General features: G+C 39.9%; 1 protein-coding gene across 1 annotated transcript in view; it reads left to right on the top strand.

Moving 5' to 3' along the window:
• Positions 1-18747, top strand: part of LOC128744005 (integrin alpha-PS2) — a 165378-nt gene that overhangs the window by 128119 nt on the left and 18512 nt on the right. Inside the window, exon 6 of the mRNA XM_053840744.1 lies at positions 10588-10636. Within this exon, the coding sequence (XP_053696719.1) occupies positions 10588-10636 (49 nt within the window). The remainder of the gene's footprint in view (positions 1-10587; positions 10637-18747) is intronic.

Genomic DNA, 18747 nt, shown 5'->3' with positions numbered 1-18747 from the left:
GCTGTGATTGAAACTGGGTGGGCTAAGAGAGGGACCGAGGCTGGGATTGGGACTGGAATTAAGCTGGGATTAAGACCGGAACCGGAACTGGACTGACACTGGGCCAAGACTACAAATGGGAATGGGATTTGAATGGGATTGACTGAGGCTGGCACAGTGGCAGGGACTGTAAGAGAATTGGAACGGGGACTGGGACTGAGACAGGTACTGGACACGTACTGGGGCTTGGGCTTGTGCTGGGATTGGACTGAGATCGATAGTGGGACACGAACTGGGACAGAAACTAGGTCTAGCGCTGAGTTTGGGACAGTGACAGAGACTAGAATTGTGCTGATATGGGGACTGGGACTGCGGCAGGGAATGATATACAAGCTAGGACAGGGACAAATATTGGAATAAGGACTGTGGCTAGTGCTGGGATTGGAACTGGGACAGGACACGGCCTGGGGAGGGAGACACTGGGCTTGGCACTGGAACATGGACAAAGACTATAACTAATACTGAGATAGAAACTGGAACAATAACTGGGAAGGGGTTTGAGCTGGGCCAGGCACTGAAACTGGGATTGGGACAAGTGAGAATGGGACAGGGATTAGGATTCGGAACGGGACTAACTGTGACTGGGAAGGGGACTGGGCTGTAATAGAGACTGGTGTAATGGACCTAGTATCGAGATTATGCTGGGACAATGACAGAGACTGGCACAAGAACTAAAACTGGGATTGGGACTGGACTGACACTGAGTTTGGGCTGCGAATGGGAATAAAACTGCGATTGGAACTGGGACAGGAACGCATATTGCTACTGAAAATCGAACTGGGATTGGGACAGCAAGTCGGTCTCTGACCGACCCTGTTTAAGACAGGAACCTGCAGGAAATCAGTTCAGTTTTTCAGAAGTAATTCATATTTAGCAGACAAAAGCACATTATAATCTGGACAAATTTTCAGTTACTCTCCGACGTTTCGCTTTTTATTTTTAAAACCTGAACAAGGAATCGTAACTTATCTGTCCGTTCCCGAGTAATCATGTGAGTTTTATTGCACTCTTATCGTGGTTTTCGTAACTAATTTTGGTCATAAAAGCCATCATAAACGCGTAACAAATGTCCACCCGCCATATTCACCAGATTTGGTGCCGTCCGACTACAATTTAATGGACCTAGAATTTTACCTAATTCATTTTTGAAGTAAAGCATTATTTCCTTCCAAAAAAAAATTGTTTATCAGGTAAACAAATAATATTAAGATTAAGAAAGCAATTTGAGCCATCGTAAACTTTAATGAGTTGAGTTGAAGATACCAAAATATGATAAATTGATCTTTGAAGTGAAATTGAAAGTGTTTCAATCTATAAGGTGGCAAACAACGATCGATTTACCCTACGCTCAACTGGAACAGGCGCACAATCGACAGCAGCAATTCGCATCGAGCAAGCCTAGTTCGTTCGAAAACCGACTGACCAGCCAACAAGCCAAAGAGCCAAGTTCGAAACGCTTCCGCCGTACGTTACGTATGTGTCAGCTCGGGTGACCTTTCGGAAGGCGATCGTGTTCCGAAATCGTGATAAGCCATTTCTTCCACCATCCACCTTGTTTGCATTCCAGTAAGATCCCGAAAACAAAATTCACCAAAATGTCGCAGCTTGTGCTTTGTTATGTTGCGTTTCGTTCCGTTCCGTTCCCCGGTACGCTAGGAAACGCAACAATCTACATACCTAATGACTCAAGTTCCGCGCGAACCTAGAGCCTAGAAGCCAATAAATATTTTATGAAACCCTCCCCGGTCGGCGGAGTTTTTGCCGGTCGCTTGTCGCTTGTTGCTGTTGTAGTTATTTTTCTCCTTCAGGCTTCTCGGTGGCCATAACACGCAGACCGATAGGTCTCCGATGGATCGGAGCGAATTAATCTCCGCCAAATGCTTCATAACATTTTATCCGATTGTGCATTGTTCTGTCGGGTTGAATAAAGTTGATGATCTTGTAGCGGCTCTCATCCATTCGAACGACGGGGAGAGAGAGAGAGAGAGACAGGCAGCCCCTGGGGCTCTATATGGGCATCGCTTGGTATGGTATCGCGCGCCGTAACCTTGCCGGGGATGGCTGCGCCTGGTGGCGGCTCAAGGTGGTCATGGCCGCGCTAGCTACTAGACGAACGATTCCGCCGGCCGATCCGGCGGCTCCTAGATCAACGAATGGTTGGTGGATTTTCCATGGTTGGTGGGTCCGCACACCGCAGGCAGGGTCAATATATTATCTGCCACTTGAAGAAAACGACGAACGACGTCGGCGGTCGTCGTGGATCCGGCGGCATTTCTCTTGCCTTGCCGAACCAAATCGAACCTCCGGGCCCGGGCCCGGTACAGCTGGCCGGGGTAAAGGCTTGTTCAATAATAATTTGCCATTGCATCGAGTAATAAACATTTCAGTAACAAATTTTTATGGCTCAACTTGCGGGCTCGTTGTTCGTTGGCTGTTGGAAAAGGAGGAAAAGGTTGAATCATTTGACTGTATTTGCATCGAGGATTTCCTGATTGAAACAATGGGGTTCAAATTCAACCCCTTATGTGCTCTTTCAATGAATAAACATTAAAAACTTAATCAATTTTCATTGTACTTTCCATTTTGTGTATGTTGTTTTACGACCCTTTATGTTTCAATCTATTTCTCCCAAAGAGTTTACTGTTCTGTTTTTTTTGTTTAGTGATCGTTTCAGTTTCTATATTTCTTTTAATTTTACTTTCTAATTCACTTTTCGGGAAGAGTTACTGCTACAGGCCCTGTCACATTTCACATTTTCTGGTTTAATTATAGTTTGATAACTGTCTGAACTGAATAGTTCGAATTAAGAGTTTAATAAGAAGTGAGAAGTAAGCAATAAAATAATAAATAGTGAGAAGTGAGTAGTGAGTAGTGAGTAAGTAGTGAGAAGTAACTAATGAGAGGTGAGAAGTGAGTAGTAAGAAGACCTCCCAAGGCCGTAAGATCCATAAAAAATCTTTCTATTATTTCAAGTTAAAGTTTCAGAATATTGTTAATTTGTATCAATTAATAAATAACTTTATCTGCAACAATGATTTCTACAATTATTTCTGGAATGCACTTCTTAATTTATTCTCTAAGTTCTAATTTTCCGAATCGATTTTTATTCATTATTATGACCATAACTATCACCTCTTCCAACTTTCTTTTCATTTTTGTTACAATTTTCTGCTTCGTTTCGTTTGTGTGTAAAAAGTGATTAGTGAGAAATGAGTAGTGTGAAGTGAAGAATAGTGCGAAGTGAATAATGAGAAATGAGTAGTAAGAAGTGACAAGCCAGTAATGGGAAGCAAGTAGTGAGGAGTGTGAAGTAAGAAGTGAGAAGAGAATGAAAAATGAAAAATGAAAAGTGAACAATGAGAAGTGAGAAATAAGGCTTATTCGCGACAAAATCTGGACACCTCAATTTTGCAATAAAACAAATTTGCTAGAAGTTTAATCCATGAAACAATTTTATATCATTTATGTGTGTATCGTTAATAATTATCAACTAAATTAACATTACTTATTTGGTCTGCATGAAAAATTGGCGATCTTTCAAGTTTACCCTTGCCATGAGGGACAGTGCAGACTTGTTGGCAACCAATTCAATTGCGTTTGTCCAAGTTTTTCGAATTTTATCTATAGTTGTTGTTTGTTGTTTGTGCTGGGACAGCTCTCTCTTCACCAAAGCCCAATACCGCTCGATGGGGCGTAACTCTGGACAGTTAGGTGGATTCGCCTCCTTCGGTACAATATGGACTCCATTAGCATCATACTATTCCAAAACATCTTTGGCGTAGTGACAGGCTGCCAAATCAGGCCAAAACAGCGAGGGTACATCATGGCTGTGTAGGAACGGAAACAATCGTTTCTGCAGGTATTCTTCACGGTATACTTCCTTGTTAACCGTTCCCGTAGTGATGTAACTTTTGCCTGCACGACCACAGCTGCATATGACCTGCCATACTAAATATTTTTTAGGAAACTTGGCTTTCTTCTTTGTCCTAAAATGCTCTGCAACGCCATTCCGTTTCATGGCAGTGTAAAAAGACATACCACAAAGCTGTTTAAAGTCTTCTAGGACATACGTTTCATCGTCCATTAAAACGCATGGAAACTTCGCGATAAAGCTCACGAGCACGTGTTGGCGACATTTTTATTTTACGAGCAATGGTACGTACAGAAAGATCTGGTCTCCTCCGTAATATTTGTTTTACCTTCGCATCCTTGTGGTGGTTCCTCAAATCCGTTTTTGTTCCACTTCCCTTCTTCCTAGCTGTTGTCAAGTGAGTATCGAACGATTTTAAAACACTGTGAACAGTGCTTGGAGGAAATCCAAGCTTTTTGGCAAGTTTTCTTAACGAGAGATCCGGATTTTTATTTCGACCGCACACAATTGCTTTTCGCACCTGCTCTTCTTTCGACGCCATTTTACGCTGAGCGCTTGTAATATAAAGAAGTGTTATATTTTCACAAAAGAACAGACATACGCCTACCACTCTGCAAAATATTTCACTCATTGTTAATGTATTTCCGAAACTGTGTATGTTTGGGGGTGTCCAAATTTTGTCGCGAACAAGCCTTAATGGAAAGTGAGATGTAGAGATTTAAATTGAGAATTGAATAGTGAGAAGTGAAGTGTAGTGAGAAGAGAGTAAAGAGAAATGAGAAGGGAGTAGTTCGTAGTGAGAACTGAAAAGTGAGCTGTGGGAGAATAGAACAAGTGAGAAGTGCATAGTGAGTAATAAAAAGAGAAAAAATAAGTGAGCAATATTAAGAAACTCAGTATAAATATTTTATAAAAATTTTGTCCTTCCGATGTCGGGCAATTGAAAGGAGCGGGGGGAGGGGATTAAAAGCGTTTTTACTTAAATTTTAACCGTGAAAACCAAATTTATTCGTGCTTTTCATATATATATGTTAACATTTTCCCTGCGGAAACCTACCAAAAGTGAAACAAAATTGAAAGAAAACTTTTCGGTCGACTTTTAGGCTTTAGGCTATGTTTTGCCTCACGATTTTTGAAGCCATTTTCAAAGAGGGGAGGGGGATGAGGGATAACAAAAACTTTTAAAATAATTTGCAATTACTTAAGAAGTAAGAGGTTACTAATAAGCGAGTAGTGTAAAATTTGTCGTGAGAATTGAGTAATGAGAAATGAATATGGGTAGTGAAGAGTAGTGAGAAGTGAGTAATGAGAAATGAATAATTAGGAGAAGATAGTAGAAGTATGCAGTAAGAAGGAGTGAAAAACGATTAATGAACAGTGAAAAGCAGTGAACAGTGAGTAGTGATAAGTAGAAAAGTGAACAGAATGGCGAAGAGTAATACAAAGTAACTAAAGAGAAGTAACAAGTGAGCAGTGATTAGTGAGAAGTGGATAGTGAGTAATGAGAATCGAGTATTAACTAGTGAGATGGAAGTAGTGAGAAATAAGCATAAGCAGTGATAAAAGGAAATAAGTAGTTATAAGTAGGTAGTGAGTGATGAGTGATGAGAATTACGTAATGAGAAATGAGTAGTAGAAAGTGAATAGTGAGAAGCGAACAGTGAGTAGCGAGAAGTAATTAGTAAAAAATAAACAGCGAGATTTTAGTAATTAATGTGAGTAATGAGAAGTAGTGAATGGAGAGTAGTAAGAAGTGAATAGTAAATAGTGAGAATTAAAAAGTGAGAAATTTGGTTCCAGTTGCTTGATTAGTTCTCGAGTTATGAGGAAATTTGTATTTCATTTGTATGGAAGCCCCCCCTCCTAAAAGGGAGAGGGGTCATTTTTCCCCTCCTAAAGAGGGGGGTCTCAATTTACCAAAGAAAAAAATTTCCAACAAAAACACCGACATGCAGGGATGCCACATATAATTCTGTATTTTTTGTTGGAAAAATCTAACAATCGGTACGGTGAGGAAAAATATCTGTGTAAAAATCTGTCCAATGCAAAACAATGAGAGTGAAAAAGATAGAGAGTCATTTTGCTGACTATTTCCGTCTCTTTCACTCTCATGTAAAAGCTAAAAAATCTGTTTAATCTGAGTAATTTGGCGAAAATCTGTATTCTATGCATACAGATTCTGTACAGGTGATTTCTTTCAAATATCTGTTAAACACAGAATAATCTGTGCATGTGGCAACCCTGCCCGCATGCTAAATTTGGTTCCATTTGCTTGATTAGTTCTCGAGTTATGAGGAAATTTGTATTCCATTTGTATGGGAGCCTCCTAAAAAAGGTAAGGGACCTAAAAAAGGGTAAGGGAACAGTGGCGAAAAGTGAGTAGAGCAAAGTAACTAAAGAGAAGTAACAAGTGAGCAATGATTGATTAGTGAGAAGCGATTAGTGAGAAGCGAGTATTAACTAGTGATATGGAAGTAGTGAGTAGCGAGTAGTGAGAACTAAATAATGAGAAATAAGTAGTGATAAGTAGGTAGTGAGTGATGAGTGATGAGAATTAGGTAATGAGAAATGAGTAGTAGAAAGTAAATAGTGAGAAGTGAACAGTGAGCAGCGAGAAGTAATTAATAAGAAATGAACAGCGAGATTTTCGTAATTTGTGAGTAGTGAGAAGTAGCAAGTAATGAGTAATGTAGCGAGTAATGAGAAGTGAATAGTGAATAGTGAGAATTAAAAAGTGAGAAATAATAGGAGTATAGTGAAATCATTAAAGAGAAATTACCTGTAAGCAGTGAGAATTTAGAAGAGAATAGTGAGAAGTGAAGTGTAGTGCGAAGTGAACAATGAGAAATGATAATTGGAAATGAGAAGGGAGTACATAGTAAGGGGTGAGAAGTAGGTAGTGATAAATGAAAAGTGAGTTGTGAGAAATGAGTACAGGGATACCTCGATATAAGATCATTTCGTTTTAAAACAACTCGATGTAAGACAATTTTTGCCTCGATATAAGAAACGATGGTTCTACAATTGAAGGGACGGTAAGCGAAAGTAAAAAAAGTCAAAAATATTAATGTATGGCTGACCGCATTTCAAGGTCATGACTAAAATCACGAGGTTTGGTCGATCCTCGATATAAGACAAATTCCGTTGACGTAGCTGGTAACGATACCGGAGCTAATTTTCCATTATAAAATCGGCGCTATGAACATGTTCATTATTTCCAAATAACCCTAAAAGTTGTAAAAAACGAATAGTTCAAACGACAATAAATAGTTCAAAAAACGTAATAACACAATACAGAGCAAAATTGGCGACCGCTAATGCAAATCTTTTTGAAAAAATCAGATTTCGATATAAGACAATTTCGATAAAAGACAACTTTTTAAAAATATAAATTGTCTTATATCGAGGTATTCCTGTAGTGAAAAGTGAGCAGTGATGGTATAGAAGTGCATAGTGAGTGGTAACAAATGAAAAGTGACTAAAGAGAAATAACAAGTGAGTTGTTAGAAGTGAGTAATAATAAGTAAGTACAGAAGTATGCAATAAGCAAGTAGTGTAAAGTGTGTCATGAAAATTGAGTAATGAGAATTGAAGTTAGAATCAAGGAAGGAATAGTTTATATGTTTAATTATTTATCTTGATCCATCTGACCTGATTGGTTTCCATGGATGAGATGGAGAAACCCCCAATTGAGGCCATCGTCATGTGGGCAGAACCCATCATCTTCTGTTGGAAAACACACATTAGAATGAGTGGACAGCAGTGAGAAGTAAACCGTGAGTAGTACAAAATGAGCTGTGGAAAGCAGTGAAAAGTGAGTAGTGATGAGTAGAAAAGTGGCGGAAGTGAGGTAGCGAATGGCAGAAAGTGGGTAGTGAAAAGTGAGAAGTGACTAAAGAGAAGCTACAAGTGATCAGTGAGAAGTGAATATTGAGTAGTGAGTAGTAACTAGTGAGAAGTGAATAGTGAGTAGTGGGTGGTAACTAGTGAGAAGCGGATAAACAGAAGTAATGAAGCGAAGAGTGAGAATTGAGTAATGAGAAATGAGTCAGAAATTGCCAGAAGTGAGTGGTGTGAAGTGTGTTGTGAGAATTGAATAGTGAGAAGTAAACATGAGAAATGAGCAGTGAGAAGTGAAAATTAGCGAAAAGCGAGTAATGGATAAGTAAATAGTGAGTAGTGAGAATCAGGTAGTAACTAGTGAGAAGCAAGTAGTGAGAATCGGGCAATGAGAAGTGAGTAGTGAAAAGTGAATAGTGAACAGTCAGTTCCGAGAAGAAGATTAGTAACTTGTAAGAAGTGAATAGTGATATTTGAGTAATTAGAAGTGAGTAATGAGAAAAGAGTATTGCAGAGTGAGTAGTGAGAAGTAATGAGAAGTGAGAAGCAGTGAAGAGTGAGAACTAGTGAAAAGTAAATAGTGAATAGTGAGTATTAAATAGTGAGAAATAGGTGAGTAGTGAGAAGTGACTAAAGAGTTGTAAGGGATCTAAGTGGCCTTTGGCCGTCTATGAAAATCTATGAAAATTTTACTGTTTTTGATTGTCTATTACAAATATGGTCATACATTATAGCTAGTCGTATTCGGGATAGTGTAAAATCTTATTTTAGTTTTAATTTCATTAGCCCATAAATCCGCAGCCTACCCTAATCAATGGAGAAATGTACTCCATCACCCCTCTTCTTACCTTTCCCCAAAGGAAATCTGCACCAAAACGACAGAGAGAGAAGAATCAAAAACAGATTAGCATACACAGCTTTTAACATTCTTCCTACAATGTTATCTTACTGCTCGCGCGCATGTGCTGCTGTTGCTGTTGTTGTTTTTGTTTTGCCCTTTTAGTACCCTTTTTGGGAACATGAATATTCGCTTTCGCTGTGCCCTGTTTTGGGCAGAATCGGGGCCCATCTCGCAGTCAGACCAGCATCCCTAGCTCAGCCAGACCCAGCCAGACGATCGGATCCGGCGGTAATGCAATGCAATGCAATGCACCGCGCCCAGACTGCGCAACTGGACAGGCCAATAATAAATAAGGAAGGTAAACAATGCGCATCGCGCGTCCCGTTTTGCCCCGTCCCATTCTGTCCCACCCTGAGCTGAGCGGAGAGGACGATCTCGTCCACATTGTATTGCCATGGTTGTGCTCTGCAAGCAAATGCGAGGAAACATTCCGCAAAAAAGTAAATCCGCAAAAAACATGACAAATTGAGAACTTTTAAAATACATTAAGAGCCACGGAGACATGTGAATTATTCCATGTCGGTGTCTCCCCTCGTTTTCGCCGGGAAAGGGTGTTCCTTTCTTCCGTTCGTTCGTTCGGTCCGTCCGTCCGTCCGTTTATTCGGTTGTCTCCCCCTATCGGATCGGGATCTTGGGTTTGGGATTCGTTCGTTCGTTCGTGAAATGTGCGAATTGATTATAGTGTAATGCGATATACAGTATCATTGTGCTGACAATTCGATCGGAGGGTGATGCTTCTGGTTAGGGGGGATGGGAGCTTTCGGGGTTTGTGCAAAGCGTTTTCTGACAGATGAACGATAAACCATGTTCAACGTCAGGATGGTTTCAATTGAGGAAATTTGGGAAACTGCAAAAAAAAGTCGTAAAAATCTAACCATCTCGTCCTGTGCGAGCTTCCATTTATATTGGTAATTTCCCATACGAAGGGAAAAACAATAAAGCCATGTAGAAACGTCCACAATCCGCCGACATTTATATAAATATTACAATTCAATATGAAATTTTATATTTATTACCTCGCCGATTGTTCCTGCTCATCGATTTGTATACAATGCCGACAAAAACGGCATGTTTTTCTTCTGTTTGTTGTCATCTCTTGTCGTTTCGTCGACTTACTGCTATACTCTTATTCAGGTGCCTTCTTCGTTCGGCCGCCGCCGCCGCCTGCTAAGCTGGCGGCGACTCACCGATCGTAATTTTATTGCCGCTACTGTGTCGATTCGATTCGATCGAGTGAATGTTCGATCTTCTTCTTTTTTTTTGCCGGGCCACAACCGAATCAGACGGATATGACGACGCGATGACAAGTTGGTAAACCGAAGAAGAAGGTTGGCAGCAGCAGCAGCAGCAATTGACTTCCGATCGATGGTCACATAATTCTTGATTGAGTATTGTTTGCCCTTTCAAGTGGTATCCTTTTCGTTCACTCTGTGACTTCACAGTCGGTGTTTTGTCCGCGGTCAATTTATGATTTATTTAGTATTGTTGCACTTTTGTTCGGAGAGAGAGTACAATTTTCCGTTTGATTTATTAGCTTATAATGGTTTGTTTCCTTTTTTTCTGTGGACTTTTTTGCTTGGACGAAATTTGAACGGACATTAAACAGCTCATTGCTACCTTTTATATTGCTGGCGGACATTCAATACATCATTGTTAGTTCAACAGGCTCGTTTGTTGCAACAATCGAAAAACATAAAACGAATGAACAATTTCTTCTTAGATGTCGCCAGCAGATAACCCCCGTAACCTATCAAAAATGTCAACCCTTCTTTATCGATTCTGAGGACCAGTTCAATTACATAATTGCCCGTTCGTCCCTTCTCACGTCGTACGACACGCACGCACCAAGACCAACCATATCTGAACGAACCAATTGCAATTAATCATAATAATAATTCATGGCATTATTATTTTCTTCTCTTCTTCTCCATTTCAGACTGGCGATCGAGTGTTTGTGGGCGCACCCGGAAGCTACTATTGGCAAGGTAATTGACACAAGTTCTCACTCCTTCGACCATTATCAATTGTCATTCACACATTCCGAACCCCTGCCATCCGTCCGTCCGTCGGTCCCACATGCCACTCAATCCCTTTGTTGGTGCATCATCTCGCCCTGTGCCTGCCGCTGGTCATGATTGAAGGAATTCGATTGAAATCATATCTCGAAGCCTGCTTCGATCTAACACTAGCGCAACGCGCGCCGACGAGCTGTTGCTGGCAGCCGAGGGGTGAGTCGCTGTACGTACTGGGAAAATATTGCATCTCATTGTCTTGGTCGCTCGCCCTTGTCCCATTCCGCTCTCAGTACAAGTGCAACGAAGAACGCAAATTACATCCAATTAGCCCTAGGAGAATGCACGATTTTCATTATCGCGTTTTGTGAAGTGTCTTCTTGAAAAGCGAGTTTGATTGAAAGCCATCCAAGTCATCGAAACGAGGCACAGCAAGTGTGCGTGGTAGTTTGTAGATAGCCCCCGATAATTATGACGCATATCCCGCCTTTTAGAGTAAATTAGCCAGTAGAAAGTTTGCAGTGAGTTTTTCCCCTTGCCTTTTGCAATTACCAAACCTGCCGTGTCCCATCGCTCTTATTTGAGATAAGAATTACCCGAGTGGCAGTCATTGTACTTTAGCATCCCATTTTCTTTGACTCCTCACAATCTGGTTTGAAATCTAAATTGGTAAGTATTTTTTTAGTGATGGGTTGAATTAAACCGATTGACGCGTTGTGCTGAATAACTACTCTGAACAGTCGTTAGGAATTGTCATAGAAAAGTTCAGACCGAACAAGCTCACCTTCCTTTTTGCTTGAAACAAAAAAAACACCCCATCAAATACAGACAGTCTCCCCTAGAGGCTCACTACCCTTGCAAATCCCTCGAAAAATCACAACAACTACAACATAAACAATTGTCCACGCAACAAAGTTTTATCAATTTATTTTTTCTTTTTTTTCATTCCCCCCCTGTGCAACCCCGCCTACACCCGTGTTGTGCACGTGCTCCACCAAAATCACACACCGCCACATGCCCCAACCGCATTGTTCAAACAAAAAAAAAACCAATCTTAATCGATTTCAGGACAAGTGTATTCCATTAATACCGAAGCTGTGTTCCCCTATAAACCCCCGCGATATGGTCAGTTTGGCGAAGGAGGTAACCACCAGCAAAAAAAAGTGCCACTTGATATTCGAAAAGCAAAACAAAAAACTAGCTTTTACCTGCCTATTTCTAGTTAATTTTTGTTACTTCTACTGATCAACTTCAACCAACCAAACCAAATCAAAACAACACCATCCGAGTACTGTAAACTCTGTTGTCTAAACCACTACTACTGATGCTAGCTACCGTTCATCGCCCACCATTTTGATTAAAACCTCTTTCTTCGCGCCACCACATCACACGTCCACCGGACGTGTCGTTCGCCCTAACCCCAAAAAAACTAGCGCCATTCGAGTAGAGTAAAAGATTAAACCAAACCATAACCAACCAACCAATCAACAGTGTCGTCGACCATTTTCGTTTACGCCTATCGTTCGACCATTTTGCGCTCTCACCCACAACATGCCCATTACCATGAGTTACCAACAACGCGTGGCGGTGCTACGAACCCTTCTTGTACCGCCGCCACAACCAACCCTGCGATGACACATGTTGGCTTGATCGCTTGCTTTTTACCCATATGTCAAAACATACGTACCGACTCACAGTAGTTCAAAAGGGCGAAAAGTAGAACTTTTTTTCTAGTGTCTTTTGTTTTCATTTTATCCTTTATGGTCTTCAGTACTTTTGTTCGTATGAATATCCCCCTTAATCTAAAACTGTCGAAAGTTAGTCATCGCTTACTATGATGAAAATAAAAAAATAACTTTTTTGTGTTAGAAAATATAGACATAGTTTTTTCGGCAAAGTTGTAACTATTGTAAAAACAAGCAACTTTGCTGAAGAAGCAAAATTTCTATCTTTATCGAGTGCTGAACTATAGGGCATCTTCTTCAAAATTTCTTTAAAAATTGGTTTTTCATGCTTAGCTTTTGTTAGTTGCATTTTACAAGAATACAATGTTCTAGGCAATTATCGAACCTCTTAAAATACACGTTTTTGCAGAAGACTTCAAATCTCTATGACCTTTCCTTACAAAGTTATCGCTTATTTAAGCTTTATTTTTCCTTAACTTCACGAGCCAAAAGCGATAACTTTGATAGGAAAGGTCCTAGAGATTTGCAATCTTCTACAAAAACGTGTATTTGGAGTCCTACAATAATCGCCTAGAACCATATATTCCTGTAGAAAGCAACCAACATAAGGCAAGTATAAAAAACTAATTTTAAAGAAAATGCTCTGAAGCTCTGCACTCGATAGAGATAGAAATGTCATTTCTTTAGCAAAGTTGTTTACCTTTATATTTTCTACAACTTTGCCGAAGAAAGCATGTGTTTATCTACTAACACAAAACAATGGACGTGCATCGAGCCTTTAGCGAACGCGAAATGCATAAAACGTATGCTTGTCATACTCTCATTTGGGTGGTTGGGGACAAGCGCAACCCATACAAGTTTATAGTACTCGACTTTAGCTTTAAGATGAAGCGCTAATTTGAGAAATCCGCTTGCCCCATTTTACCCCATGGGCTCGTGAAGCTATGGAAATTTGAAGCTTGAATATACGATAACTCAGCAAGCAAAGGTACAAGAGATTTGCGGTCTTCTGCAAAAACTTGTAAAATGCAACTAACAAAAGCTAAGTATGAAAAACCAATTTCTAAAGAAGTTTTAAAGAATATGCCCTATAGTTGAGCACTCGATAAAGATAGAAATTTTATTTCTTCAGCAAAGTTGCTTGTTTTTACAATATTTACAACTTTGTTGAAGAAGCTATGTCTATATTTCCTAACACAAAAAAGTTCTTTTTATTTTCATTATAGTAATCGATGACGAACTTTCGACAGTGTTAGATTAAGGGGGATACTCACACGAACAAAAGTGCTGAAGACCATAAATGATAAAATGAAAGCAAAAGATGCTAGGAAAAAAGTTCCGCTTTTCGCCCTTTTGGACCACTGTACGACTGATCCGCACACAGCACCACACTCACGCTTTCGTCACCACAAATACACACATTTTAGCAATAGGTTTATCATTCGTTAATTCCAAATAACATTACAACATATTTAGAATACTTTGTTTACATTACAAACTATGTCTTTTTTGGAAAATATTTCAATGTGGAACTACCTATTTGTTTACTGCACTAGAGTGCCATCTGCAACTAGGAAAACAGACCATTTAACAAGTCTTTTTAACATAGAACTACGTTTTTGTTTTCTATATTGGGGTGCACTTTAGAAGTACGAGAAATGAGCATGAGCCCTCAGCCATTTTTCAATGGATTTTAGAGATATTTGCATCAATCGATCAGAAATTTTGCTAAAAACTGATTAATATAGCAAATACACTGAAGTCGCTTTTAGAAATCCACAAAGTTTTTTTTACGCGTAACTTTGGTTTTTTTACGCGAATTTCGGAATTTACGTGGGACGTATCCTTCGAGGAAAAAGCGACTTGAGAGTATAAAAATAGTTTGTCAAAACACTATTGAAAAAAGCATAAATATTGGACATTGTCTAGAAACAACGAATCGACCAATCACATGGAAGCACTCTTTTGCTTCCCAGGTCCGGTACGACAAACAATCTCATACACCTACGGCTTCGTTTACTTTGATTCCATTGAACCTTTGCGAAGTTGATGTCCTGAAAGTAAACAAGTTTGTAAAAGTGTAAAACTATCCTTTCAATTACCGCTACCCTTCTATCCATTTTATCATTTGAACTTTATCTAGACGAAGTTGATGTACTGAAAGTAAACCGTTGAAGAAAAGAACGCACATACCTTTCCTGTTCAACCGATTAAAAGGATATGCTATAGAAATATATTCTAAATTAAAGTCTTGTATAAAAACGCGGTAGACGGAATATTTGGAAATTTTGGCATTTGGAAAGTATTAGCTTGATCTAATCTAACAAAATTATAAATTTGCGTAACAAAACTTTGAAACATTTGAAAAATGTGCAGCGTTATCGATTTGAATCTACATTCGTAGTTCTACGTTAGCGCAGCTTTTTTGTATAAACATTATCACGGCGACCAGCATTTGGAACTATTGTGATCTCGTCCAGCTGTTTTCTCTGCATTCCGCACTTTGTTCTTTTTGCAGTATCACACAATACAGAGTAGAGTAGTAATAACTGTCAGTAAAGTAAATGGTCACAAAAATAAGATGCTTGTATAAATTTTAATTTTGAGTGTATTTCGTGTAAATCCATAACATTGGCCTTGGAATTAGTCCAATTCAAATCTTTCTACCTTTGCTTTAATTACCAGTCGCACTCGTTGTTGAAAAGTGTTACAGCTGGCACGCACGATATTCTGAGGCATTTCCTCCCAAATCTTCTCCAAACGTTGCTTGAAAGTATTCACAGTCAACGCTTTGGGTGCTCCATAGTTCGCCTAGCATTCAACCCTATATCTAGGGTAATATATAGGGGAAAACGAAAGGATTCAAATTAGACAAACAGGCAGGCCACTCTTTCGAAGAAATAAAATCCAGAAGATTGTCCTAACACCAAGCCTGTATAGCTTTCGCCAGGTGAGACGGTGCAGAATCTTGTTGGAAGCAGCATGATGCATTCTTGTACCGTTTTTTGACAATGTGAAGCAAATGATTCATCAAAAAATTATCGGTGTAATATTTGGTGTTGATTTTAACACCAGGTTTAATGAACAACAATGGAACCTTCAAATTTTGGAGAAACATCCCCATATCATCACCCTGGAAAAATTCTGGAACCTTTGCCGAGCCAGTTTGTCTCAAGCAATATCAGAAAGATGTGCTGCATATATTCGATCATTTTGTTGCTTGTATCCTGTAGCAGGAACGTTTTTTCGTCCGAAAACAGAATTTCACAATCACCGTGCCGTTTGAGCAGCTGACCTTCTGCTTTTCAGTCGAACCGTGCCACCCGTTGTTTTTTGTATGGAATCAATCGAAGATCATCTTTCAAAATATCCTTCATCATTGACTGCAAAATTCCTAGTTCCTTGGTCATCTTATGTCTGGTTTTTGTGGAATTTGCTCTCTTACTCGTTTGATGGCTTTCGGTGCCCTCACAGTGCATTTACGGTCAGGTTTGGGGAGTGTTGATATTTAAATACACACTGAACGAAAAACACACATCTGTGATTAATCCATTTTTAATTGAACACGCCCAAAAAATAGTGCCAATTATTACTATTCACCTTGTAGCGTGAGTGAACTGCTTATTATCCCTCCCATAAGTGTCCGTGTTTTTCATCCTTTCTTCCTTTTATGCTTTTTACTACTTTTCAACCAATCTCGTTCTTTAGAACCAGGAAGTACGGAAACAAGCTCTAATACGCCCTTGGACCGTAAAACTCGCGTCATGGCATTTATATAAATTATAAATAAAAGGGGCCCTAATACACTTCCTTGCGGTACACCAAGTGATTAGCAATGGAACCAGAATGCAAGTTTTCAAAGCGAGCCTTCTGAATTCTGTCTCACAAATAGCTTTTAAACCACTTATATGCCCATACCAATTCGCTTCAAGGTTTGTAACAATAAGGGCGTTTAAATTGTTTCAAAAGCGCGTATTATATCCAAAAATACAGCAACAATAGTGTCTTTAGCTTCGATTTTTTCTCTCCAGTTTGCTCTTACCAGATTTAATACAGTTTCACAAGAGGGTCCCTCTCGATAGCCTGATTGTTCTGGCATTAGCAACTGATTACAATTTAAGTAATTCAGTTCTAGAATTTTTATTTCGTTCAGATTCCTATAGTCCAGCTCGTCCTATAGTCCAGAAGCCATGTTCTGTATTTGGTCCAAAATTCTTCTATCGTAATCAGAACGATTGTCAATTTCAAGTCTTCATAACAGAGAAATACTCTATTTTAGACGTTTCTGGTACAGCTTCCTGGTGCGAGGTTTCGTCATTATTGTTTTTGTTTGTCGTTTCGGATTTGTGCCTTCATCGTGTTTTACTTACTTACTTAGTTGGCCTTAGGTTTAATAACAAGGCCTGCATAACGTAATTCCCCCGTATGATTCAGTGCATGGCGGTCTGGTCTTGCAACCTCACTCGTTGTACCCCTCTTCGTCTTGCTCCTTCCGGATTCGATGCGAAACCCATTTTTGCCGGATAGTTTTCCGCCATTCTAGCAACATGTCCTGCCCGTCGTATCCATCCAGCTTTAGTCACTTTCTGAATACTGGTTTCGTCATAGCGGCGCACGAGCTCGTGGTTCATTCTTTGCCTTCACACACCGTTCTCATGCACGCCGCGAAAGATGATTCTTAGCACCTGCCATTCGAAGACTCCAAGAACTCGCACGTCCTCTTCTAGCAGTGTACACGTTTCATACCCCTAGAGAACAACCGGTCTAATTAGCGTTTTGTACAATGTGCATTTTGTACGGAGGTTTAGATTGTTCGACCGCAGGTATTTGTTTTAGACGTATTTATCTTTAGTCCGATCTTCTCTGCTTCGCGTTTTAGTGTGGCGTACTGGTCTACTACCGCCACAAATGTTCTGTCGATCCACGTCGTCGGTAAAGCAGATAAATTAATTGGATTTATTGAAAATCGTTGCCCGCATTTCGATCACTGCTCGTCTTATAACACCTTCAATCGCAACGTTACCTAACAGGCATCTCCTTGTCGAAATCCCGGGCGAGATTCCGACATGAGTCCGTCAATCCAACCGAGATTTCACACAAAACTGGATCCCATCCATCGGATCCTTGATAAGTCTCGTAACCTTATTCGGAAAGCCGTTTTCGTCCAGAATTTGCCATAGCTCTTGTCGGTTTACTCTATCATATGCGGTTTTGAAATCAATAAACAGGTGATGCGTGAGGACTCGGAATTCGCGGCACTTCTAGAGGATCTGCCGCAGGGTGAAGATTTGGTCCGTTGTAGGCCGATCCTTAACAACTTCATACGAATCTATTGGCTATTGGCGACTATGAAGGTGGTATTCAGATAGTGATCGCTCGGTGGTTCTCACATCGACTTTCTTGGACAAATAACCCATTATTTCCACTCTTCTGGTAATCGTTTTGTATCTCAAATCTTGACAATCAATTGATGCGAACAGCTGGTCAATTTGCCCGGGCTCATTTTGGTAAGTTTCTCTCCAATGACCAATGCAATGCCATCCTTTCTTGCTGCTGTGTTGTTTTTTAGCCGTTACATGGCTTCTTTAACCTTGCGTATCGATGAGAGTGACACATCTACATTGTTTGCTGCACTACTTCCTCCAGCTTTCACTATCGCGGTTGTCCGCTTGCATGCCATTCAGGTATTTATCGTGCTGCTGCTTCGCCTGTCGATCTTCGTATCTTCGTTTTTTAAACATCGTTTTTTACCGCATTACGAATCGAAAGTTTCGATCGTCGCCTAACCTGGCTCAACACCTTTATGTCCTTTATCAGGTCTTCGGTTCTCTGCTACCGTCTGACCGGCCGACGCTGGGTTGTCTGGATCTCCTTGAATGATGGATTCCTAAATGTTTCCCAATCTATCGGAATTTTTCAAGACGGCACAAGATTTTTTGGCGAGACTGCGAATCTGAAACTCTACCAATAACAGCACACTCTTAGCTTACATACTACGCACATAAAACGCATTCAGCGCGTACAGTTTTACCGCCGGTAGTATACTTTTATCTGTCCGCCCATGGACATGACTACTGAACTGCTGACAGTGTTGATCTTTCTCAGTTTTTTACCCTTCAATACAATTCATTCATGAATTGCAGTGTTGAATGATTATTTGTCTAATCTGTCAGTCAATTTTTTTGCTCTTGACTAATACTTTAGGTATCAAAGTTTAGTTTTTTAAACTGCCTGGTTTTTTAAAATCAACCAAAACGTGGTTGAAGTTGAAGGAAATTAATTCAAACTTTGGAGCAATGTTTACGTTTATTGTAGCTTCGTTTGTCGTTGTCGGCTGTTCAAAATGAATGAATGATTCACAGGTGATTTCGTTCACTATTGTCGAGAATGAATGAATGT

The sequence above is a fragment of the Sabethes cyaneus genome, chromosome 1 (assembly GCF_943734655.1).
Source record: "Sabethes cyaneus chromosome 1, idSabCyanKW18_F2, whole genome shotgun sequence".
NCBI lineage: Eukaryota > Metazoa > Arthropoda > Insecta > Diptera > Culicidae > Sabethes > Sabethes cyaneus.
The sequence above is the reverse complement of the archived record's forward strand: the minus strand, read 5'-3'. Positions and strand labels throughout refer to the sequence as shown.